Genomic DNA, 26,452 nt, shown 5'->3' with positions numbered 1-26,452 from the left:
TGTTAGAAGCCATATCTTATAGAAGAGTTTGTATAATTATAAAACGGTATTAACATGTTATTCTAAGCTAAAGAAGTAAGAGTTCACAAAGTGTAGTCCACTGCATATAATTTAGTGGGCTTGGAGAGATAGCGGATAGCTTTGATCTGCACGTGCGAGCCAAGAGTCAAAAGTCTCGTTAAATTAAATTGCCAATGCTGGTCGAAGTTTTATGGCCTAGTGAGATAAGGGACGCTTGGAATTTGGGGCCCTGTTTCGAAGTGTCTGTTTCCAGGTGCGAGGGGGGTACCAATCACAAATGTAATGCATAGAGCTTTGTTTGAGGAGATAGGCTCTGGTCTGGAGGAGTCGACCGGAATGTCATGGGGGTACCAGCACGATGGAGACGGCGCCTGGGAAGCAAGGTCAACTTAACAGACGATTCGAAGAAACGAAACTGTGGAAATTACCAGAAGCAGGACCACGTGAAATGTGTACGTGGTGGGCGTCTCAAAGGGGCGTTCCACCCATACTGTGATTTTGGATTAGGGACAGCACCCCTGGGAGAAGACAGAGCAGATGGCCTGAGGACTCTTAGAGAGCGGATGGGTAGGCAGAAAGGGTACTGCTACGCGACATAGGTTTCCATCAGAGTCTAAGAGGGTTTGAACTTCTTCGGAAGTCAAACGGCTGACACCTTTTTAGGTAAAGATTCGCTAAGTAGGGATGTCATCTAGCATAGAGTAGGGACAGTTTAACCTGTTTCATTTTTTTCTGTAAATGACGCTTCAGATCCACTTAGTGTCAATGATATTCAACTTGTTGATTTTCGAATTAGTTTTGATTGTTTTCTTCTGTAGATTGAGATTTCTGAGGGAATTCATGTTCCTTCTTGTACCTGTATACCTGTTGAACCTTATATTGAGGTGCTTGTACTTGCAACTGATTTTGGTTTTATAATAAACCTTTAAACTTTTACCGTCGTAAGTGGTTCTTTAGAGTTGCGTCAGTCTATGGGGTTGATTTAACCTATGTGGGTTTGCCTTTTACTCAATGACAGTCAATAACCGATCCAAAAAGGGATTCAATGAGATAGGTATCTAGGTGATCAGATAATAGATCAAAATCTCATTTCCCGCAGAGGAAACATGATCAACGAATGCTTGCCCAAGCATTACGGTGGACAGCATGAGAGGGTTAGCAACAAGATGGACAGCTGGAGGAGGGCAGGAGGGACAAGCAACAAGGCAGACAGTGGGTAGGGACAAGCAACGACAGAGGGGCAAGCAACAACATGGAAAGTACAGGGAGTGGTCAGACAACAACATGGACAGCAAATAGAAGCAAGCAACAACCCTTTAGGGATAAGCAACAATATGGAGAGGGTAGGGGCAAGCAAAAACAAAGGCAGCGGGCGTGGGGAGCAATAACATGGACAAATGGAAGGGTCAAGCAACAACATCAACAGAGGTAGAGGGTTACCAACAACACAGAGGGGGGCTAAAGTACAAGGGTAAGAGAAAGCATCACCGAAGGGGAGAAAACCACATGCGGGAGAAGGCCTGCAAAGACACACACTCTTATGGAAAACTTCAGAAAAGATAAATCTCTAGTTTCAAAAGTGCAAGTAGTGGAAGGATGCAAGTAATTGGGCAATGCTACAGATTTGGGAGAATCCAATGATAAGCAGTGGGCAGCAGTTGCTTGGCCTGTAGTAGCTCACAATAATTTTCACTGATCAGAAGTATCTCCTACTACAGAAAAGGTTGGAGACCCCTGTCCTAACATCTACTCAAAACTGGTTAACCGAGTCATAGTTCATTCAGAAATAACCTCAGGGTCCGGAGGGGTGGGCATCCTGATTAGGAAACAATTCCTTCTTGTTGTCCATTGCACTTTGCAAGACAATGAAGGTGGATTTACAGTGGCGGCGGTACAATGGGAGGGCCGCCTACTTAATTTTGTAACTGTGTACATCCCACCCGCCTTGCATTCGATGGCCTTCCAGGATCTGGGCACATTCTTGCTAATACTGCCGGACAGAGATTTAATACAGGGGGCGACTTCAACATGACGTTAGATGATGCACTGAACCGTGCACCCGCCCGACCACAGCACCGTCTCAGATCACACCTGGCATATTTTCTAGGCACATGGCTTGCTAGACACTTGGCGATTCCAAAACCTGCACATGAGACAATACACCTTTCATTCAGAGAAACACAACAACCTGTCCCGCTTAGACTATATTATTACAGCAACGGACAACATGGGAAGATTTGGGTCGGTCTCACACCTACCAAGGGGAATCTCTGACCACTCCCCAGTGATGGCAGAATATAGATCACGTGCTCCCGCCCAGCACCGTATATACCCCACATATCCAGGATTCCTTCACAATACCAAAATTAGGAAAGGTCTGCTAGCGACCCCCACACAATACTTCACTGAAAATGAAGCCTCGGCCTACTCACCACTAATTCCAATGGAGGCGTACAAATCGGTCCCATGAGGGCAAGCCATCTCATTAATTGAGGGACATAAAAAGACAAGAAAAAAGAGGTGGAAGCATTGGAACAGGAAGTACATCATCTAGAATCCCAACACGCAGAAAACCCCACAAATGGCAATGCACATAGACTGTGCGCCAAAAAACAGAAATATAAGGAACACCTTTTGGCTGATGCTAATACCCGCAAAACAGCGGTTCAGCACAGGGTATATGAGGCAGGAGACAAAGCTGGCAAACTCCTTGCTTGGCTGGACAAGAGGGAACGCGCGACTAAGTGGGTGGCAGGACTGGTCACAGAATTGGGACACAACCATAAACCCGCACAACATTGTGGCTGCACTAGCTGTGCACTTTGAGCAGGTATACCCCACCAGGAATACTACCACAGTGCAGGAAGCACAGGACTTCCTCAGAGACGTACACATGCCAGGACTCAACCCAGCAGAAACCGACGAGCTAGAGGCTAACATCACAGTCGAGGAACTAAAGGGGGCCGTTCACAAACTACAGTTGGGCAAGGCCTACGACCCCAACGGCATCCCTGTTGAACTGTATAAACATCGGGCAGATAAGATCGGCCCCTACCTGTTACGAATGTACGAAGCAAGCCGAATTCTGTAGCCATCCATAAGCCTGGGAAACCTATAGAGGAGTGTGCATCATATTGGCCGATATCGCTGATCAATGCAGAGACCAAGATCTTAGCCAAGGCGCTGGCACTTAGAATAGCCCCATATCTCACTAAACTGGTTCACCCAGACCAATCAGGATTCATGCCTGGTGGAAATACTGCTTTGAACCTCCGCCGCTTCCATAACAATCCAGGAGGACGCAGCAGTCCTATCTCTTGACGCAAAAATGGCCTTTCACTCAGTGGAATGGGATTTTCACTTTGCTGTCCTCCAACACTTGGGGATTGGGCCTAAGTTTTGCTCATGAGGACGTCTCCTATACACATGTGGTAACTAATGGACACATATCATCGGAATTTTCCCTGGGGCGAGGGACGCAACTGGGCTGCCCACTGTCGCCACTCCTATTTGCACTGGTTCTGGAGCCACTGACTGCATGGATTAGAAGAGACCCAGTTGTCCGAGGATTAAGGTGGAGGGAGGGATGGGATGACCGTATTTCTCTCTACGCAGATGATGTTCTGGTGTATATAGCTTCCCCTGCAAGATCTCTAAACGCACTGCTGGACATATGCTGGGTGTTCAGATCAGTGTCAGGACACAATAAATTGGGAAAAGTTGGTGCTCTATATTCTGCATGGATCACCTCCTAAATTGCCCCGGGGTTGAATGGTCAAGATAGTAACTGACAGCTTTAAATACCTTGGGATATATGTGACGTCTGACCCAATAAATTACCAGGTGCTCAATCTTCAGGCACTACTACAAAGACTGAGAAGAGATAGTAAGCACTGGAGGACACTGCCATTCACCCTACTGGGCAAGGCAGCACTTTTCAAAATGATGGCTCTGCCTCAATTTTTATACGCCTTCCACAATAAACCCTATCATATTTTAAAGCAATAAGCTCTGAAGTTACTAATCGCCTCTGGGACAATAAACCTGTGAGGATAACCATGTGCAAACTGGTCAGGAGCTGGTACGACGGAGGCATTGCCTTGGCCAACATCCATTATTACGAAAAACAGTGGTCCGTAGGATTAAGTTATCACAAAGACAGATGCACATATAGACTCCAATCAGTACTATATTGATTCTTGTTTTCAGTACCCAGCCGGGCCTGAAATTTTATTTCAAATATAAACAAGTTTAAAAGACCATCAGAGAGGTCTAATGCAAACGTTGATAGGGTACAAGCCTGTACCTATCCAAAAGTACACTCCAAAAGGATTGAAAAATAGGGAAGAAAGCAAGGAAAAGAGGGTAAAGAATATCAGGCAAAAAGAACATGGGAGCCAATTGTCCCTTGCATCAATAGCATATTCGCATAGCAAGTTCAGACAACAAATTCATGTAACAGTTTCAACACGATGGTAAAGTTACAGAATTTGGAAAAGTGTTGACGACGTTTCGATCCCCGGCTCCTATTGAACTGGGATCATCATCAGGACATAAACAATGTTTTGCCTGTATGTGCTTTTTTTCAAACTCTGCAAACGATCCTCGCGAGTGATACTAGGAGAGATGGTGGGGTGGAGGCTGATGCCTCGATGTCCTGTTATGATACGTATAACATTGTGGCCATTAGTTCCTTATCCAGCTACTGGGAATCCGCTGTAAGGGGCCAGTATACTTAAGCCAGACCGCTTGAAAGTATGCGTTTTGATACTGTTTCTTCACGTAGAGTCAGTGCTCCTTCACTCGCGATCCGAGCGAAGAACGGGCGGTGTGCTCAATGGCAGTCCGCCGGCTTCCCGATAATGCGGAAACCGCATCGAAACGTCGTCGACACTTTTCCAAATTCTGTAACTTTACCATCGTGTTGAAACTGTTACATGAATTTGTTGTCTGAACTTGCTATGCGAATATGCTATTGATGCAAGGGACAATTGGCTCCCATGTTCTTTTTGCCTGATATTCTTTACCCTCTTTTCCTTGCTTTCTTCCCTATTTTTCAATCCTTTTGGAGTGTACTTTTGGATAGGTACAGGCTTGTACCCTATCAACGTTTGCATTAGACCTCTCTGATGGTCTTTTAAACTTGTTTATATTTGAAATAAAATTTCAGGCCCGGCTGGGTACTGAAAACAAGAATCAATATAGTACTGATTGGAGTCTATATGTGCATCTGTCTTTGTGATAACTTAATCCTACGGACCACTGTTTTTCGTAATAAGTGATTGCCCAAGGTCCTTAGGTACTTATTTGGGTCCCCCTTGTTTGTGAAAATATACTTGGCCAACATCCAGGCATATTATTGGGCCTCACAACTGACGCCAGTCAATCACTGGCTCCATGTGCCTGATACTGACCCAGCATATCGCCTAGACAAGGTAGCCCTGGGATCTGGGGAATGAATAGAGTACTATACAACAACAGGAAAACGACGGGGCTTATAGAACCAACAGCACATACCATTCACATCTGGCACACAGCGACGCAACACCTCGGATGGGCCAACAAGCTCACGCAGCGTACACCTTTGTGGGACATTGGTAGACTAGGCACCCTGGGAATGTGCAAAGCGTTTCAGAAGTGGGACTTAATAGGAATCTCCTGGATAGGGGACCTATGGAAGGAAGGCAAAGTGGTCACCTTTGCTTATCTGCAAGAACACTACGAGATGGCTCCTGGAGAGCAGTTTCCATACATTCAGGTTAAACACGCACTAGAATCAGCAATTCCAGCGACTGACGTACTCCCTGAATCATCGCCCTTAGAAGACCGACCACTGACTGATTATTAACACAAGAAGGCGATCTCCCTTACATACTGGAAAATTATTAATAATCAGACAGATCCCCTGACACGACTCCTGGAGACCTGGCAGGCGGAGATTGAGGACGTGGATGACTCGGACCGGCAGGACAAAATAGCTTCGTCGAGGGAGGTAGCGGTCTCCTCCAAGATGCGCCTCATCCAACTAAAAATACTACATAGGACATACTTCACAAGAGTGACAATTCACAAGATAGGCAGAGCCTCAGACCCGTACTGTTTGCGCAACTGTGAAGGATTAGGCACATTTTACCATATTCTGTGGGAATTTCCAAGGATCACATCATACTGGACAGCAGTAATGGATATCATCACAGAAGTTAGCAGGAACATAGTTCGGCTTTCTCCCAAATGCTGCCTGTTAAACATATGGGAACCAACGGACCTCAACCACGCAGGTAGACAGTGGGCAACAACGGAGATGATAGTACAAAGCGAAACATTGCTCGGAATTGGGGAGCAGCACAAAACCCAACAGTGGTGTAGAGACATGGATCTGATCAAGGTGGCTGAAAAAGCTTCATATGGTCACAGACGGTGCCCCAAAAAAGGGGGGAGGACGTGGGGCAAATGGAATGAATACAGAGGTCATATATATACCCCTCCTGTTGTAGACCATGGCTCAGATGATGAGATGTAATAAGCGTATCTGTATAACCTGTCCATCACTGTAGATGTTATTGCTCGATAAAATGTTATCCAAGTATTCTCCCCTGTATGAGGAATTTATTGCAGATCCTGTATGAAATAAAATAAAATGTTTTTTTTTAAAACTGGTTAACCGAGAACCACCTCCTGCTCAACACCTCTAAAACAGAATTCCTTCTTATCTCTCTTCCGAACCACAACCCCAAGCTAGACCTTTGGTTCAATCACCTCACTGCCTTCAACTGCTCCCCCCTCACTATAGACTCAGCCAAATCTCTCAGGGTGATTCCAAATCTCTCTGAATCACCCTGGACAAACATCTGAACATGAAGAATTATATAGGCAATGTTTGTAAGGGAGTTAATCACTTGATGAGGACACTCAGAAATATCAAGCCATTCCTTCCAAAATCTGACTTCAAGCAGGTGGTCCAAGCACTTTTGTGGCCTCCCCAAATATACCTAGGCTCCACTAAGGGCATCACTGAATACTGCGACTAGACTGATTACAGGTACCTAAAGGAACAAGCACATATCCCAAATCCTAAAATCCCTTAAATGGCTGCCTTACAAAGCTCAAATTCAGCTAAAGATGGCTTGTCTGGCAAACAAAGCCCCCCATTTCAAAACCCCCAGTTACATAGCGCAAAAACTTGAACTATCAGGGTGTGGTAGACCCTCAAGAAGTGCAAACTCTTTCCTCTTGAAACCACACATCTATAGCAAAAGAAAAACCTGCCACCGAGCCTTCTCTGGCGCTGCTCCGAAGATCTGGAACTCTCTTCCACCGAAAGTACGCAGAATCTCCTCCACAGCTGCTTTCAAACTGGAAGCCAAAATATTCCTAATGAATAAGTTCTTACCTGAAAAGGGTTATGATCATACGCTCTAAGTCTCTGATCCTACAACTGTTAAACCACCATTTGATGCTACTCTTCTTTACCTCAGCCTTTGCCCCTTCTTAGCCCACTATGTATTATCTGTTGTATTATTCTCCTATGACCCCTTTATACTGTAATTATTCATGGTTCTTATTCTTTTTTGATGTTGATATTGCATTTATTACCTTCCTTCCATCCTTTTGTAAAGTGCTCTGATATCTTTGGGATCATGTTTGCGCTATACAAAACTTGGTAAATAAATAAATAAATAAATACAGGCACTACCGTCGTACTCATACAATTACCCAGGCAATACCCATGCACTTATAAAATCACTCGGGCACTACTTCTACACTCATGCAATCACCCAGGCACTAGCTATGCACTCAAAGAATAACCAAGGCACTACTCTAGCACCGCTGCAATCATCCAGGCACTATCCATGCACTCCTACAATCATCCAACCAGTACCCATGCACTTATAAAATCACCCAGGCACTTCTTATACACTCTTCCAATCACCCAGGCACTACCACTACAGTCATGTAACCACCCAGACATTACTCCTGCACTCATGCAATCAGCCAAAAATTACTCATGCACTGCTCCAATTACCCACACATTACCCCTGCACTCATGCAATCACTTAGGCATTACCCATGCTCTCCTACAATGACCCAGACATTACCCCTGCAATTATGGAATCACCTACGTATTACCCATGCAGTTCTTTAATCACTCAGGCAGTATTCATGCACTTTTAAAATCATCCAGGCATTACCTATGCACTCATGCCATCACACAGGCACTACTAATGCACTCCTCGATGCCCCTAGGCATTACCCACACACTCCTCCAATCACCCAAGCACCATCCATGCGTTCTTCCAATAACCCAGACACTACCCATGCACCTTTCAGCCACCGTAACATTACCTATGCACTTCTTTAATTACTCAGGCACTATCTATGCACTCCTCTATCATTAAATCATCCACCCACTATTCATGTACTCTTACATTCACCCAGGCATTACCCATGTACTCATGCAATCACTCAGGTAGTACACATGCACTTCTCCAATCACCCAGGCAATATACATGCACTCAAGCAATCATATATGCACTACCAATACACTTCTCCATATAATACACTTGCCACAACGCATACAACACTTACAAAGTTGTCTATTTTTAACCAAATAGGCAGTTCTAAAAAGAACATTTTTTTTCTTTTACAATTTTTGGGTGTTTTTTTAAAAAAAATAAAAAAATAACAGAACCAACTGTGAAAACTATGCAACTACAAATTCATTGCAAGGAAAAAAAATTAGTAATGGTGTTTTTTAATAGCAACCACAATGACATCCACTGTTTACATTTTTTTTGCATTTGACACAATGCTGGTTCACTCTAGCAAATTCAGAAATTATGTCTGGTCTTGATGTTAATGAGGAACCAGATGATGTACTTGGTCCAGCACTGTCGTCCTGACTTGCCTGTTTCTGTAGGTCTCTTCATTGTTGTTCTCCTGCGCAACAAAGTAGATGCATTGTTTGTAGATGCTTGCACATCGAAGAGGTGCTGCATGAATATGTTTGTCGTCTTATCCTCATGACAGGACCTTCTCACAAATTGTGCACATAACCTTTTGTGCATTTACTTTCTTTTCCCCAGCTGGAATTAAGAAGAAGAAGAATGCCCAAACTATACTCTTGAATCTCACTTTCACCGGTTCTTCCAACATTGGTACACAAATCCGGTTTAAAAAAAAATGTGAATTCATATTTTAGAAAAGAGAAAACATCAGATTATTTTTATAATAATTAAAAAAATTAGAAAAAGCATTTTTGGGATATTACATTTAGAAGTTAGCATTTAAAAAAAAATGAAATTCTCTTAAAAAACCATAGCTTTCAGAGATGTTATAGCTAGAAATTTTCTTTAAAAAACTTTAGAAATTCACTGAAAAAACCATGGGTTTCAGGAACGTTATGGTTAGAAATGAGCATTAAAAAAAAACCTTTGAAATTCACTGAAGAAACCACAGGTTTAAGGGACCGTATAGTTAGTTGGACATTTCACATGCTCAAAACCAGAAAAATGTGGCTGTTATAGTTAATTGAACTAACTATACTTGCGCACCAGAAATGTACTGCTGATGACATCACATATTACATCACTCATGATTTGGTCAGTGACATCACTGATGACATCTCAAATGACATCACTTATTGATTCACCTTTTGCCCTGGTTGGAATTCACAAGTACGGCTTTTTGGTCATACCAGTGCTTCTGGAGCTCCTGGCTGGACTAAAGGTTTTTGGAAGGTTTTTCAATGTACTCTGCCATTTTGGACGTTAGGCCTAGTGCATAGTCCACAATATCTTGTTTGGGTTCTATGAGAGGCTTCTCCTAACCCTATTTAACAAGCCAGAATGGTCCTCTAAAAGGATGGCAAAACAGATGTGCTAAGGGGTAAAACCCTACTCCCTTCTGAGTCACGTCTCTGTAGGCGAAAAGCAAGCAAGGCAAGAGGACATCCCATCGCCTTTTGAGTTTGTCAGGGTGCCCCATGATCATACCCTTCAATGTCTTGTTGAACCCTTCAACAAGACAACAGGTTTGTGGGCGATAGAGTGTAATCACTGAACTCCATACTCTTTCTACATGTTTGAGGTATGCAGACATGAAGTTTGACCCTCAGACTGACACAAAATCCTTAGGAAACCGTACCGTGGTAAAGACACCAATGAGGGCCTTGACTACTGTAGGAGTTATAGTAGTCTTAAGGGGGATTGATTGCCTTAGGTTACCTGGTGGCATGATCCACTACCACCAGTATAAATGTGTAACCTGATGCTGTGGGAGATTAATTGGACCCACTATGTCCACACCTACCTTTTCAAAGGGAACCCCAACCACTGGTAGTGGAATTTAGGGGGCCTTTGGGTATCCACCTGTTTTGCCACTGGCTTGACAGGTGACTCATGAACTGACAAACTACTTTACCTTCTGGGACATCTGGGGGCAGTAAAAGTGGCTAAATAGCCTTTCACAAGTCTCAGCCTGGCCAAGATGCCCAGCTAGGGGATGTCATGCGCCAAAAGTGAGTACAAACTCTCTGTACATTTGAGGCACTACCACTCTCCTAGTGGCACCAGGGTTAGGATCTCTGGCCTCAGTATTCAAGAGTCCCTTCTCCCAATGGCTCGGTGGGTACCAATTACATCTCCCTTTTCCTGTACAACAGTGTGCTGCTTCTGGCTTTAAAAGAGTTGGACAGGTCTGCTACCCAAGGCACAGATGTTCCCTGGGCCTAAGAGCTCAACCTGGAAAGGGTGAAGTTCCATGGGCTCAGTTCCCTCTGGGGGATCCAAGTCTTCTCCCAGAGGAGAGGGGTCCTGAGTAAGGGTGGGCGAGCAGCTACGCTCCGTGCACGGAGTGTGCGTAGTGCCGGCTTCTACGCATTTTGCGTAGCAGGCGTAGAATTCGGCACTAGGCACGCTCCGCAGACGGAGCGTAGCTGGCCGCCACCCGCCTCCCTCCCGCCCTCCCTAAATCCTTTAATTTAAACGTTAGTAATAATTAAAAGGCACTTACCTTGCGCGCCGCTGCCCGCCGCATCTCCGGGTCTCCCTTTCTTCATCTGCGCCGTCTTGGGTACTAATGCGCATGCGCGGGCGGCCGCGCATGTGCATTTCTTGTGAGAAATGCGCATGCGCGGCCGCCCGCGCATGCGCATTTCTCACGAGAAATGCACTTGCGCGGCCGCCCGCGCATGCGCATTAGTACCCAAGACGGCGCAGATGAAGAAAGGGAGACCCGGAGACGCGGCGGGCAGCGGCGCGCAAGGTAAGTGCCTTTTAATTATTACTAACGTTTAAATTAAAGGATTTAGGGAGGGAGGGAGGCCTGCGGTGCGTAGTGGGGCTACGCGGAGTGCGGAGGTGGGCGTAGTTTCTCGCCCACTTCACGTAGCTCCGCGAAGCCCCACTACGCCCAGGGCTAGTCCTGAGTCTTTTGCTGCTCAGAAGTTGGTTTCCCAGTCTTCTTACCATTTCTCTTGGTGGGTTGGGCCATTCTTTCAGACTCCAACACTTCTTTTTCACCATGCTCTCAGCTCTGTGCTCTAGTTTTGACGAACAAATTCAGGGATATCCAGCATTGCTGCAGGGTTTTCAATTCTACCTCAGCCCATGCTGAGGTTACCAGGTCATTTCCAAGCAGAGAGGCAGCTAGAAGCTTTAGAGAGACCACTGCCTGTTTCAGGCCAGCAACCTCGCTCCCCAGTCTAAAGTCTCTCTATAGCCATGGCATTGTTTTTAGTAACACTGTTAGCGTTGATGACTGGATAAGATTTTCTAATCAGGTATTGCTCTGGGGAAACCAGTGTGTCTCTCACCATAGTGACACTGGTACCTGTATCCCACCGGGCTTCTATTCTAATCCCATTTATCTAGGGGTATTGTAAATTCGTCTTTAAGTTGAGTGGCCACACAGCTAAAGTGTCAAACTCAACTTCACCCTCAGTGACTAGAACTGCTTCAGTGTGAACCCAAATTTATTCTAGGCACACTGTCCATCTGGAGGTTAGCTACACCAGTACTAACTGGAGGAGGACTAAAGGGCTTCTAGCTAGGAAAAGTAGCATCGCCAGTTAAGTGTCCAGACTTCTTACAGTTGAAACACCAGGCCTTCTGAAGATCAAAGTTCTTCCCTTTGTACCTACCATTGGACTGGGAAGAGTTTTGAGAACCAACCCCCCCCCCCCCCCCCCGAACAGGGTTTTGGGGCCTTTGAGAAGACTCTGTATTTTTGTCTTCGGGTTTCTCACCCCCTTTCCCCAGGGGAACTTTTGTAACCCCTACCTTTTGGTCACCCCCAATGGTTGTTTTGTTTACCTTGGTCTTGACCCAGTGGTCTTCCTTCTTTCTCAAATCTTGGAAAGAAATTAGACCTAGGTCTACCAGCTGTTGACATCACTTTTCATTCGGACAATTACTCAAAATATTTCCTTTCATGAAAATATTGTAAAGTCCATTGAAATTATGCACACTGTTTCCAGTCAACTATCCATCTAGTGTTTTAACTGAGTAGTCAATTAAATCAATCCAGGATTGGTTTTGGGTTTTGTGAGCCCCCTGAATCTAATTCTATATTCCTCAGATGTGAGTCCACCACCCTCAATCAGAGTGTTCTTCATGAGGTTGGAAGACCTATCATCTGCCCATGTAAGGATCAGGAGTCAGTCCCTGCAGTTACCAATGCACAGTTCCCACAGGAGTCCCCTCAGTGTAACTTCCTCACTTTCCTCATTTCACAAGCCCTCTCAAAAGCTGTGAACCATTTGGTGATGTCATCACCTTCCTCAAACTTGGAAACGATCCGTTTGCAGATTTTGGGATTATAAGATTGCTCTCTGTCCCTATTTATTAAGTTGCTGCCACCGTTTATGGGAGATAAGCCCTTCTTTTCTCTTTCTTTTTTTCCAGAGCCAGGATTCTGCTCTTAATATCTAATCTTTTGGTTAACCTCACTAAGAGGTTGATCTCCTCATTGAGATTTTCCTCAGTGGACTGAGAAGCACCTGGGCCACCTGTGTAGGAGCCAGACGCTGTGTGGTGTATACTTGGAGTCAGGGGCACAGGAACCCTGTTCTTCCTAGGACGTAAGGGGGGGTTGGAAGGTATCCTTATCTACTCCATCATCTTCCCCATGAGAGAGGTCTTCACCTTGTTCAGAGGTTTTTTGTGGAGGGATGGGACCCCATGGTAATTTTTTTGAGTTCACATAGAGATCTTAACTAATTAAATGCTAAATGGAGATGAGGGGTGAGGTCGAGCTCCTCAACCACACTTTCTATGTCATTGGCTATGTTTTCGCTAACAGTTGGGTTCTTGTTAGGAGATATTCGAAAAAAAAGATTCTCCCCTCTTACCCCTAACTATAGTGGGTTTTTATTCTTCTGAAATTGTAAAAGGTACTTAACCAGGGCCCTAAGGAGACTTTTAGTAATCTGGAAACAATTTTCAATCAGTAAAAATCTGAATTTCTAAAGACAATTTAGGAGTTCTGTCTTGTGATCAGGGGTTGACCAAGTCAGTCTAACAAATGCAAACTTCTATATCCCACCGCTGATCCACCAATGTAGGAAGCTGGCTCTATATATACTATACAAAAGTGAGGTACAGTGTGCACAGAGTCCAGTGGCTCCCCACAGGTAAGCAGAGGTTAAAGTTGATAGTACCTTATTCTCTATTTGTGATAGTGGGGGCAAGCAGTAAGGCGTTATCAGAGGGAAGTGCTAAGCATTTATGGTATACACTCAAGCGAGAAATGAGTACACACACTCAAGACTGAACTTTGACCAATTTGTTTTGTATAAAAATATTGTTAAGGTTCGGTTATTTTCTAGAACCAAGCCAGGTCTGGTACAGGTAAGTATAAAAATACTTTGCAAGCATATGCAGGTTAAATACAGTTTGAATGCAGTGAATCGAGTTACAGAATAACTACTTTGTATTTCCAAGTAGTCAGAATTACTTTTCAGCTACTTTTCTTACACAGCCAGGTATCTCTAGGTACTGGGCTGGTGCATTTCCTGCGGGAAGGAAAAAGGAGATAATGCAGTTGAGGGAACCCTCCAGTTGTTGGCTGCAGATTTGGCTTAGGGGCTTGTAGAGGTTCAGGGGACACTGGGATCCAGGCTAGGATTGCCCGCTGGACCACCAGAGGATATTGGGTCACTCGGGCTCGTGCTCAGAGTGCCGGGAACACAGCGTTGGAGACTCACAGAATCAGCCAGAGTCAGAGTCAGTTAGTTTTGAGCAAGTCGGGTGCCCACGGGAGACAGCGTCTGTTTAGTTGTAAAGGCAGTGCAAGTCCTCCAGGCTTTTGCAGGCTGCTTGTTTTTTGGTTGGTTTTTTGGTCCTCCTATGCGACAATCCAAAGGTGTTTGTTACAGTGCATGTTAGGTTTAGAGAACACAGTACACACATGAATCCTGCCGGATGTTCTCTTGCCATGATACACCAACTATAAACCTTTTTTTTTTAGGTAATGAGGGGTCCCCTTCAAACCTCCCATAGGATTTGAATGTCTTAATCCTTGGATCGTTTTAATCCTTTATTAACTATTTGAGTTTAAAGCATAACTAGAAAGTGATTCCCATATACTGACCCTCTTCATAGAAGCATTTATGCAGTCTAGTCTCCCATATGATCTGGCAGTGTTTAGCCAAGCTGCGCAAGACGGTGGGCTGCTGGAAATCCAATGAACACAAATTTCTCTATGAGCAGTAACAATTAGAATTAATAACAGATGTTCAAGAGCTTTCTTCTTTTTCTCATTAAACGTATGTTTATCTAAAATCCCCAAAATAATCAAAGATAGGTTTACCTCTATGTTAATTTTAAGTATTTCCGTCAGTATCTTACCCACTTCTAGCCAAAAAGCGTTCACGCTGGGGCATTGCCAGAACATGTGCACATCACCTGCCTTTGGCAACCCACATTTCGGACAGCATTTTATTTCTCCTCCTAATCTGGATAACTTCTTTGGGGACCAATAGACCCTATGCAGAGTGAAAACGTGATTTTTCCTTAAAGGTGCATATTTAGCAAATGAGCAAAGTGTGTTCATAGATACTTGTCACAGGGTTGTTAGATCGACGTCAGGAAGGGCCTCTTTCCATTTTTCCTCCAGTGGGATCATATTGGAGTCGTCTTCTTGGACTAACATCCAATACCATTTAACAGTTTCCTTTTTCTGTATAGGATTGTTGTGTAGAGCTGTTTCCCACTCATTTGAGGTTCCTACTGATGGTTGGCTTTGGGCCCAGTTTGTTAATTGCAAGTATTTGGATTTTGATAATGAGGTATTCGTCTTTTGTGATAGATAGTCTTATGAAATTTGCCTCTGTTCGTCCATTAATTGGCCCCATTTTTCAATCCTGACATCCATTAGTGGGATGGATAAGGAGTCATGTAAACAAATAGGAGTCCCAGGGGATTTCCAGATGGGAACTATTTGGCTATAATAAGGTCATTTGAATATTCTCCTAACCTGAATCCAGAGTCTGCATGTTCCGCACCTTTAGGCGAATAAAAAAGAAAATGTGGCATGCCCGTATTTAAACAAGAAGTGGTTACCTTGTTCTTCCAGGTTACTAGTTAATGCTTCTAAACAAGGTCGAATTAACTGGACGCGTTTAGTTAAAAGTGATCTGATGTTTTGTAGCTGAAAAGCCCAGCAGTATAGCAGAAAGTCAGGTACAGCAAGCCCCCGTCTATCTTTTTTTTATGAAGTTTTTTCCAGGCAATTCTTGGATTTTTATTAGCCCATATGGAGCTTGTCAGGTCACCTTGTCATTTCTTGAACCATTGTAACTCAAAATATAACAACAGAGCGTTAAATACAAATGTAAACTTTGGCAAGATCATACTTTTTATCAGCTTCACCCTGCCAATAGTCGATAATGGCAGGGTAGACCAGGTGTGCAGCTGCTTTTTAGTTTCTTTCATTAGTTTAAAAAAAATTCTGTGTCATTTCCTCCAGGGATTTAAATACCTGAAGTCCTAGATACCCTATTTCTGTTTTCACATTTTTCCTCAGAATAAAATCAAAGTGGGTATTCCAGGTCATTATCTCTGTTTTTCATTCATTTACCTGATATCCAGCAATCTTGCCAAAATCTTTTAATAGGCCCATTATAATTGGAAACGTTTCTGTGGGATTTTGCTTGTATATTATTAAATCATCAGCGTAGAGAGCCTCTTTTTTAACCCAGCCTTGATGTTGAAATAGCTGAATTAACGGTTCCTTCCTAATACTGCTTGCTAAAGGCTCTATATAAAGGGTAAACAACAGAGGGGGTAAGGAACAACCCTGCCGCGCACCATTGCCTATTTTCAATTGTTGAGTAAGAGCGCCATTAATTAGGATTCTTGCAAAGGGGCACGTACAGATGTTTTTTATAGCGTTAATGAAGTTGCTCTCCAACCCATTGTGTGATAAGACAGCATGAAGAAAGGGCAAGCTGACCCTGTCAAATGCCTTGGCAGCATCGACCTTCAGAATGGCTAAGGGGAGGTTTTATCTGTGGCCAGATCTATAGCGCAGACGAGATTGCGTGTAAGGTCAATCAGCTGTCTGTTTTTCATAAACCCTTTTTGTGACAGTCCTATTAGATCTCCCAATATTTTTTCCAACCTTTTTGCCAATATACTTGTAAATATTTTATAATCATTGTTGAGTAAAGATATAAGGCGATAAGACTCACCATTTTTAGGATTGTTATTAGGTTTTGGTATAAGGGTTATTGTGGCTGCATTCCAGGATTCTGGTATATGTTCTTTATTTATGTAGATAGAGTTAAATAACAAAGTTAATGACTGAGTCATTACCTCCGCTAAAACCCTATATAGTTCACTGGGAATCCCATCGGGTCTTGGAGCTTCCCCATTCTTTGGATGTTTTATTGCGAAAGATACTCCTTCAGATGTGATAGGGTTAATAATTAGAAATTCCTTATCTGGTAACAATTTTGGGAGAGGGTCGCTTAGAAACCAAGCAATCAGCTGTTCGTTAGATACTGAGATCTCTTCCTTATATGAATCTTGAAAAACATTGGTGAAAGCGACCCCAATATCAATATCATCTGAACAGCTTACACCTGAGCCCTCCAAGGTTATCTCCTTTATTGAATTCCTACCTAGGTCAATTCTGGTTTTCCATGCCAATAACCTCCCACATCCCTCGTTGTACTCATAGTATGCCAACTTGCTGGCAAACCACTTTTTTTAACTATGCCTTCCAGATGCTCCTCAAGTTCTTTCTTCCCCTCAATAATTTGTGACTGGAGCTCATTCGACACTGCAGAATCTTGTGCTACAATGAGATATTTTTGCCGGGAGATTATTTTCTTCTCTATTCTTACTATTTATTTGTAATTTTCCTTTTTTCTATGTGTAGCATAACTAATTATTTCTCTCTAGTATAGGATTTGTGTGCATCCCAAATGACCCGTAATGTAGTGGATCCCGTATTTAGTAGTCTAGCGTTTCTTGTTTCAGTTTATCCTGAATTTTCTGTTCTCCTATTAAAGACCTATCCATTGTCCATATAATTTCAGGCCCCTTTTATTCTATAACTATCTCTAAACTGACTGCTGAATGATCTGATAAGTGAGCAGGATGGTGGAAAACTGTTTTAACTTTACTACCTAATCTTGACTCAATAAGGTAATAGTCTATGCGGGAAGCATGACCGTATTTTTTATTATGATGGGTGAATTCTTTCTTTCTTCCAGCTCTCATCCTCCAGGGGTCTATTATTCCTAAATTCTTCATGATGTTCTGTGTAGCAGCTCGCATTTTAGGAGTATTAACTGTTGGTCTAGTGGTGGATTTATCTAGTACAGGATCCATTAGAGCATTAAAATCCCCTGCCATTATAATAGGATAATCATCATTTAATATTTGATGGAATAGGTCATGCAGTGGTGATGAGTCATCTACATTCGGGCCATAGTAGCTTAACATAGAGTAAGTCTGGCTATAAATCCTCACAGTTGCAATAACCCATCTTCCTTTAGGGTCTGAAATTACTTTAATTATTTTTGCGTGAGCGGAGTTTTTAAACAGATTAGCAACTCCTTTAATATTACAATTCCAGTTGGTAAATGCTAGTTGGTGTAACCACGGGGAACAACCTTTATAACGCAACTTTTAGCACGCAGTGCTATTATAACGCAGACTTTAAAATGAAAACCATTACAACGCATTACACTGGGGGGCGCTCTAGGATAGGGAATAGTTTTAATTTACTATCCAACACCTTCCCTAGTGTCCACGGGGACTGGTGTTGGAATAGTAAATTAAAATATTCACTATCCCGCACCCCCAGTGGAATGCGTTGTAATGGAATGCGTTTTAAAACTTGCGTTGTTACAGCATGCGTAGTAAAAGCATGCGTTGTAACAACGTACATCCGTAACCACTTATGACCTTTAAGTATTGGCTCACATTCTTTTTGTTGTAGATGCGTTTCTTGCAGTACTATGATATCAGCCTTAGATTGTTTCCAAAATTGTAGAATTCGTCTTCTTCTATCTGCTACTCTAAACCCATTTATGTTCCAACTAAATATTCTCAAAGTATGTTCATTGTCCGTGTTGACCATATTTTAATACCAATTTCTATTTTCTTAAAAGATTTTTGCTTATGAGGACTTTTTCTTTTTTTTTCTTTTTCCCGATGCTCCCAAATCTGTGTGAAAATTACATAATATGTACAATGTGTTTTAACTCCATTTTTATAAAGCCTCGCCCACCCTCCCTGGGGAACCCTTCCTTTAACAAAAACAGGCATAAAGTCTGCCCAGCAGCCTTCCTCTCTTCAGCCCCTTTTCACATTTTTTTGTATTATGTGCTTATGTGTGAATGCGGTCTTAACCTATTGTGAGTATTTCTAGGATTTTATCTGCTTAATGAGGTTTTCCACTTCCTCTGGATCTCTAATGTGATACATTTTGTTATCTAACTGAAAAGCAGGCCCTGCTTAGGGTCTGTCCCCCAGGTCACAGCATGGAGCGCCAGTGGTGGCTTGTGTAGTTGTACTCGTTGAATTAAATACATTATGTTATTCCACATTATTTTTAAAGTGGTAGGAAACTTAATTTGCGCAGTAGCTCCTAGAGATTTGAACCCTGGTATGTATTGGCCCAATTCCCACCGGCGCGTCTGGGTTTCCTTTGACAAATCCAAGCGGATATGGAATGTCCATCCATCTTTAGTATGCGACCCAGCTTTCAATGCAGCTGAGAGAACTTTTTTATTTTTTATTAAAGTTAATTAGAAATTTCCTGGGTTTGCCTCTATTAGGGTTTCGCCTAAATGGGTCTCTATGAATTCTTTGAATATCATAGAGTGGATCTAATTCTCCAGCATCTGGAAATATTTCCTGAATCAGATTTACAACAAACCTTTTCAAGTCCTCCCCCTCTTTCCCCTCTGGGACATTCAAGAGTCTTAGATTGTTACATCTTGAGTCATTCTCAAGTGTTTAAATTTTTTCTTGGAGGGCTTTTTCAATATCTTTACAGTGTTGGATCTCTGTACGATTAACCGTAACTTCCCTTCTTATATCTTAAATCTTCTGAAGACGTCTCCAGATGTTTGATTCTGTCAGTCAAATATGTAAGCTTTTTTTCCAGACTCTAACAAGCATCACAAATTTTTACTTGGTTCGCTTCTGACATTGCAAATCTGGTTGTTATTTCCTCTGATAGAGTCTGTAATAATGTCTCTATATTTTCTTGTCTTAGAGGCGGGGCAACGGTAGGCTAGTGGTTTGCTGTAAGTCTCCAATCAATTTCAGAATGGATCCATAATGTTAGTGACTCCAATAGATTCCGACACCTTTGTAGCAACAGTTGGTGAGTTAGCTGGACCACCTGAGGATACTGGGTCACTAGGGCTCGGGCTCAGGGTGCCTGGAACACAGCGTTGGAGGCTCACAGAATCAGCCTGAGTCAGATTCGGTTGGTTTTGAGCAAGTCAGGTGCTCACGGGAGACAGAGTCTGTTTAATTGCGAAGGCAGTGCAAGTCCTCCGGGCTTTTGCAGGCTGCTTGTTGCAGGACACACCGAGGTTCTTTTAGAGGAGTCTGAGATTGGGACAGGTTGGTAGGGCTGGGGCCAAATCCGTGGGTGTCCCGCTCTGCTTGTTTCAGCGTGGCTCTTTTGGGTCCTTTTTCTTCTTGCTTCTTCCTGTCAGCCCTGGTCTGAGAAGGCTAGGTTCAGGGTTGCCCCTAAATACTAAATTTAGGGTTGTTACAGGTAGGTACAGGTCGAGTCCAATGGGTCTCCTCCTTGGGGAGGATACACCCCCTATTATGCCACTTCCAATAGGAGGGGGCATAAGCCTTACTCTGGTTGGCTAGGTCCGCCCATATGCAAGATGGCAGGGACTGAGAGTTGGGCTTCTGAGGGGTGGGGTTGGCAAAGGAAGGCACACCGCTCCTCCTAACTTTGGTTTTCCCGACAATTTTCCTGCCAGAGTCAGAACCGGTGGGACCCAGTTGCTAGGAGCTGAAAATGGCTGGGGTAGCTATCAAAGGCGGCAACCCCTTGAATCTTTCCCTTCGTGGACCCTGCCCATCCTGGGGGAGGAGGCTTGGCACCTCGTTCCAGGATGTGCTTTGTTTCAGGACCCTGAGAGCAGCAGGCTCTCAAACCAGGGGTCCAGAAACATGAATGGTGGTGGCAGCTGGCATTCAGCTACTGAGCTAGGACAATAGAGTTATGTCATTTTTCAGAGGGCACCTCTAAGATGTCCTCTGGGTGCATTTTTCATTAAATCTCATACTGGCATCAGTGTGGGTTTAATGTGCTGAGAGGTTCGGTACCAAACTTCCCTGTGTTCAATAGGGCCATTATGGTGCTGTGGTCTTTGTAATGACAAACTTTACTCTTTATAGCACTACTGCACTTATAATGTGTAAGAATTGACTTAGACACTGTAGGGGTACAGGGCTCATGCACCTGTGCCATCACTGCTGGTATAGTGCACCCAGCTAGAGGGGTGGCTTACCTATGCCAGGGCAGTGGACTGTAGGCACAGCACACAGGGATGTGTGTCCTGTCTTCTTTTCACTTTGTTCTGTACCAATACAGGCAGCCTGCAATGGCAGTGTACCCTAAGGTAGGCACAATAAGTACTGCAGCCCTTAAATGGCTTCCCTGGTCACAGTGCCCTTGGCACCTATGGTACCTTTTATAAGGGACTTACATGTGGAAAGAGAGTTGCCAATTGGGTTTTGCAACAGTACAAGTTTAGGGAAGGAATCGAGGCCCTGGGTACCTGGTTGGCAGGAACCCAGGGCACACTTAGTCAAAATACATCAACATTAGGCAAAAAGTGGAGGCAACCATGCAAAAAGGGGCACTTTCCTATAGTTACAAAGAAAGAGAAAAAGTAACAGGGTAAAGATAGATGGAAAATTATAGCATGATAGAGTAGGCATAGGGAATGAGTAGAATTGAGTAGCTGTGAAGGCATCTTAATGCAAACCAGTAGAGTTAGCCGTATAAATTACATTTTTTAATTTCAGAGTGAGAGTCCGGACAAAATTCAGTGATAAGGGGACTAAGTTGTAAGTAGTTCAACCGATTCCAAACATTGTTTCTAAATGGAACTGTTTGGATGTTTATAAATATTAGAAGATGATGTATAGCAAGAGGAAAAAGCACACACACACAGTCTTGGAAACAAAATAAAATTAAAAATATTCATGACAGTTTTGAGAACAGAGAAGTATCACGAGCTGGAGAAGCTGAATTGCAGTTTATAGGAAACGAGTGAAAAGGATTTGAAGAGTTCCCATTGATAACTAGATGGAATTATCTTTTTTAGTTTTAAGGCTTGGTTGGAAAGTATAGGCTAAAAAAAATGGTGATCAAAGTAGTTTACAGCCAGAGGACTGGTAGTAGTGATGCAATAAATCTAATGGCGTTGGAAGAGAACACCAACACCTCCGCCAATGTCATGGATCCTATGAGAGTGCCACAAAGGAAATCTATAAGACATCAAAGCAGCAACAATTTGAGAGTGAATGGAGGTACAGTTCTTGTAATACATTGAAAAGAAAACTCCATTTACAAAACAAATTTAGGGTAACTGCAGATAGACCAAATAGAAGGCTAAAAACTGTTTACATCAATCAGTAGATGTGATGCCAAAAACATACCACAATTTATAATTATGAAAAACTGCAAAACTGAATAATTAACAAGCAAAGCAGTGTATTGGCCTAGATCTGCTTTCTATTAACAGATATAAACAGGTGACAGGTTTCCTGTTTTTTTACATGATTGTTTAACATCTTCTCTGTACCCCCATTTGTTAGTTTGTACTGTTCTCTACTTTTAATATCTAATTTTGATTCACGCTTACAAAGTTTGTACCAATCCCTATAATTTACCCTTATTTGCAAAATTGTTGTCTTCATGGAACTTTTACCCAAGTGTTCTATTGATGGCTTTATCTTGACATCCTAAGGGGTTGTAATAATTCTATATTTTTAATAGTGTAGTGCTGTTGTTTCTACCTGCTTGTCAAACTTTTCAGTATGCCCTGTACAAAGTTAAAACTAACAGCATCTAATTCCTCTCACATCTATTACCTCTCTCTCTGTCTCAAATTCCAAATTCCACACTAACCTGTTCGTCTTCCAAGATGTAGACTATAAAGATCTGAACTGAGCGGCCTTCAATGAAGATAAATAAACAAGGGACTTCAGATTTACATTGAGAAGTAAAGTGGTGAGGAATTTGAGTACAGTACAGAGCAATTTCTTTTTTTGCTTATTAAAGAGTTGGAACATAAATTATTCCTACCCTTTAGAAAGGGATGCGGGCCTGATTTAGTTTGCCTAATGGTTTACCCTGTCTTAAATGTGCCAATATCTTGTTCACCATACTATAAGTGAATGATATCTTATGACACTTGTAATAAGGCAGATGGGATATCGGTCACATTTGTGATGGAGTAGCGCCCCCTCCAAACTGTAAACCTGGTCATTAGAATCTGATGTAGATTTTGGTGGCAACTGAAAATTCGCAAATTTCTGGAGGATTTTATAATCAGGCGGAGAATACTCTTGCAATGGGATAGAATAGTGTGGAAACTTCCACTGCAGATGCTCTGCAGGATTGAGCACTTTCTCCAGAAATGCCAATATACCTAAACATCATATCTTCAAAAGCTGTTTTAGATATAAATATTTAGAAATAAGAGGATATTGTTATGGCTACTGGACTTTAAACGCTTGTTGAACGTGGTTCTTGCTTTAGGTTCCTTTATGATAGTGAAAGGGAAATTGATCACAGTCATACCGTGTTTTCATTAATATTTGATTGAGAACTCTTCTGTGCGCAAATCATGTTTTTTGTTTCTCCGAAGCAGCAGCTTATTGTATTGTATAACTCGGCCTTTTGTAGAGCAGGTATCTTGACTGATGTTTCTGTTGAAGGAGAGATAAACAAATATATGTATTGGTTTCTATTACCATGTCAAAAGAGGCTCAAAAAAGATGTCACCACATATGGATTCAAGAACATGGATGTTAACAATATTATACAAATACTGTTTCCTCTTGCCTGATGCACTATTCTAATATGTAGGAGAGGAAGTAGGGACAGGTGACAAAGAGTCTCTCCATTGGACAGTGGATGGGGCGGATGAGACAAAAGGAATGTGATGGGAATGAAATCTGTAATGTACAAAAAAAGAAGCTGCTAAATAAGCAGTTGGAGAGGCAAATGACTGCACACAGACTATGGTTTAGAAAGAGAAGGTGTACATAATAGGCAGCTGGCTGGCCAGGGAGATGTGACAGAGAATAGGAAATAAAGGATAACAACAACAGGCTTCCAGGTAGACTAATGATAAGAAAAGAGATGGAAAAAACAATTGAAGATGAAAAGAGGGGACTGTGGTTGGAAGAGCCCAGAAGACTATTGATGAGAGACTGGGGGACACCATCAGAAAGAAGTAAGAATGAGGTCAGTGATAGAAGCTGGACTGCTACGAAGAAGGGGCTCCGTTGATTTGAGTAACATTTCTTTTCTGAAGAATTTACTCAGTTTAACAACCATTTTTCAACCCTTGCATCCAAGGTGTATAATACAATGAATAAGCCTCATGAGAATGCATTGAATGCATGCATCAATAACACGGAATGCAACTTTCATGCAATACTGAACTCAGAACAAGTGGTGGGTCCACCGTTATGGCAAAGGAGAAATGTCCCTACTGCTGATCCCCAGTTGAGGCAAATGTAAATAATAAAATGATAATAAAACAATATTCCTATCATTTTATTGTTCACTTAGCCAGAGCCCACCGAGTGTTAGGGCAGGGAGGGGCCACCCTTATGCAGAGCAGAAGGGAGGAGAAGTGGTGGGAACATAAGTGTGTATGTTGGTTTGTCCAGCTGTCTTAGTATGGCCAAACCGACATGCTCACTCAGCATTTCTCCAACTTGAGCTGTGTTGTAAAGCCAGGTAGAGTACAAACACAGGTTCCCAGGCACTATTTGAGCATCAAACCAGGACACTCAGACCAATCCTAGTGCTTTTATCATGCTGGGTAATAGTATTCCCAGTATGAGAGCAGCATCTGGATTAGCATCTGGGAGCCTGCGCAGTGTGCACCAGCTTCTGGACTACCATCAGAAATTGGAACAGGAGCAGAGAAGCAAGGAGATGGCCAGCAGATACGGGTAAGTACTCTTATATATATATATTTTTCATGATTTCATTAGCGCTTTTTTTGTAATTCCCCCAAGCTGCTCTGCCACTTAGCATTGAGAGAAGCCGCCACAACTCAGGACAACTCCAAGATCAAAGAAAGGTGTGTCTTTCTTTTAAGAAGGACCGGCATGTACCATCCAACTCTCCTTTGATTTTCCTTATCGCTGCTTCAGCAAACGTTTTATGAGAAAGTCTTGTTAAGCCATGTTCAATGCAGAAAATAAGGACACTATTGCTCCATTTCAAACAGTGTTCAGGCAAATGGATCTCAATACTTTTTATGGATTTGTGTGATACATTTGAGTATACTAGTAGGCCATTCGTTTGGGATGCTCTTTCTTCATATATATTAAAGTTCTTGATATCTTAGGTGCATTCAAAATTTACCCCATAAAAGTTTTGTCAGATCTGTTATGGAAAAAGGGGCCCATTCAAAAACTGCATTTTGTAGTATATAAATATGAGCATTGTGGTGTAATATATGGTATGGTTTAGGACCTTACCATGTTATACACTGGCAAAACTATCTCGGTTCCTGCCAGACTTGTTTGTAAAATCTTTACCTCAACTCTGGATAGCTGTGATTTCGAGCAGTACAACTTAAACAAAGGAACTCTCGTAAAGCATTTTGGAGCCTCAAACAACAAAATAAAAAGTCACGCAACATGGAAGAAATCTGACACCAATTTATTGAAATAGATTATATGTTTATACATTTTTAGACAGCAAGATGAGCAGAAACCACTGGATTGTTCTGGAGATATAGAATTTTAAAGAAAATATAAATCTCAGCATTTAAGTCCAAAGTGCAAACAAGCCTTGGTAACTGTAAAGTTTGAAAAAGTTTGAATAGTTTGAGAGTTGTGTTCGGCTATCCCGGCCCGTGTTGGGCAACCATTTTCTGACAGGGTGAGTGGGCCAGGAAGGTGGTTTGGGACAGTTACCTGGTCACCAAAGCAGTCTCCAGTCCAGTTCCACACTTTACATCAAAACCACCATAGACTTCAATGGAGTGGTCCTGATGGAGGGGATGCAGGATGCTAACAAAGCTGAGGATGCTCTGGGTGCTGTGCAGTCATTAGGGGTGACCTTGCAGTTATTCCTTGGTCCATGGTTAAAGTAGGGGAACTTTGGTCACAGGAGTCGTGACTCTCGAAGTCCTCTTTTAGCCAGTTGAAGGCCAGCAGAGGCTGGGCTACCTGTCTCTATACAGAGCAGGTCCACACTTTCCTTTGGTTAAGGCTGGTGTCAGTCTTTGGCAGCCAATCTGGACTCAAACGATACTCTGAGCAGACTCAGGTGCAACTTTTGGCCATGAGGATCAGTCTCTTCGATTGCTCATCAGCAGTCAGCTGCGATTCAACAAATGTTGTTACTGACTTGCTGGAATGGGGAACTTAAGCTTTGCTCGCCCTGGTGCTGGTTCCAGGGGGTCAGCCTAAGATGTGGCAATAGCAGTCCAGCAGCCAGTGCAGCCTCTCCTGCCAGGGCCTGTGGTCAGACGGGCAGTCCTTCATCAGTCCTTTTTTTCACTTCTGTTGTGATCTGAGGTTCAGGGTCCCAGGGGTGCCATACATATACCCTGAAAGTGCCCTGAGGGGATGATTTGGGCACTAGCCAATGGGCTGCAGGATCTCTCCCGCACTCTTTCATGACTTCAGGCTATGTGTGACATCTATCAATCCCAGAGTTTACAATTCTGCCCACT

General features: G+C 42.9%; 1 protein-coding gene across 1 annotated transcript in view; it reads right to left on the bottom strand.

The window, feature by feature from the left end:
* Nucleotides 1–26,452, bottom strand: part of LOC147708515 (inactive serine protease 54-like) — a 62,727-nt gene that overhangs the window by 22,480 nt on the left and 13,795 nt on the right. The window contains exon 3 of the mRNA XM_086925745.1: nt 23,326–23,453. Coding sequence (XP_086781871.1) covers nt 23,326–23,453 — 128 coding nt within the window. The remainder of the gene's footprint in view (nt 1–23,325; nt 23,454–26,452) is intronic.

The sequence above is a fragment of the Lissotriton vulgaris genome, chromosome 6 (genome assembly GCF_964263255.1).
Source record: "Lissotriton vulgaris chromosome 6, aLisVul1.2, whole genome shotgun sequence".
NCBI classification, from domain to species: Eukaryota; Metazoa; Chordata; class Amphibia; order Caudata; family Salamandridae; genus Lissotriton; species Lissotriton vulgaris.
Note: the sequence above shows the minus strand (reverse complement) of the source record. Positions and strands in the feature narration are given on the sequence as shown.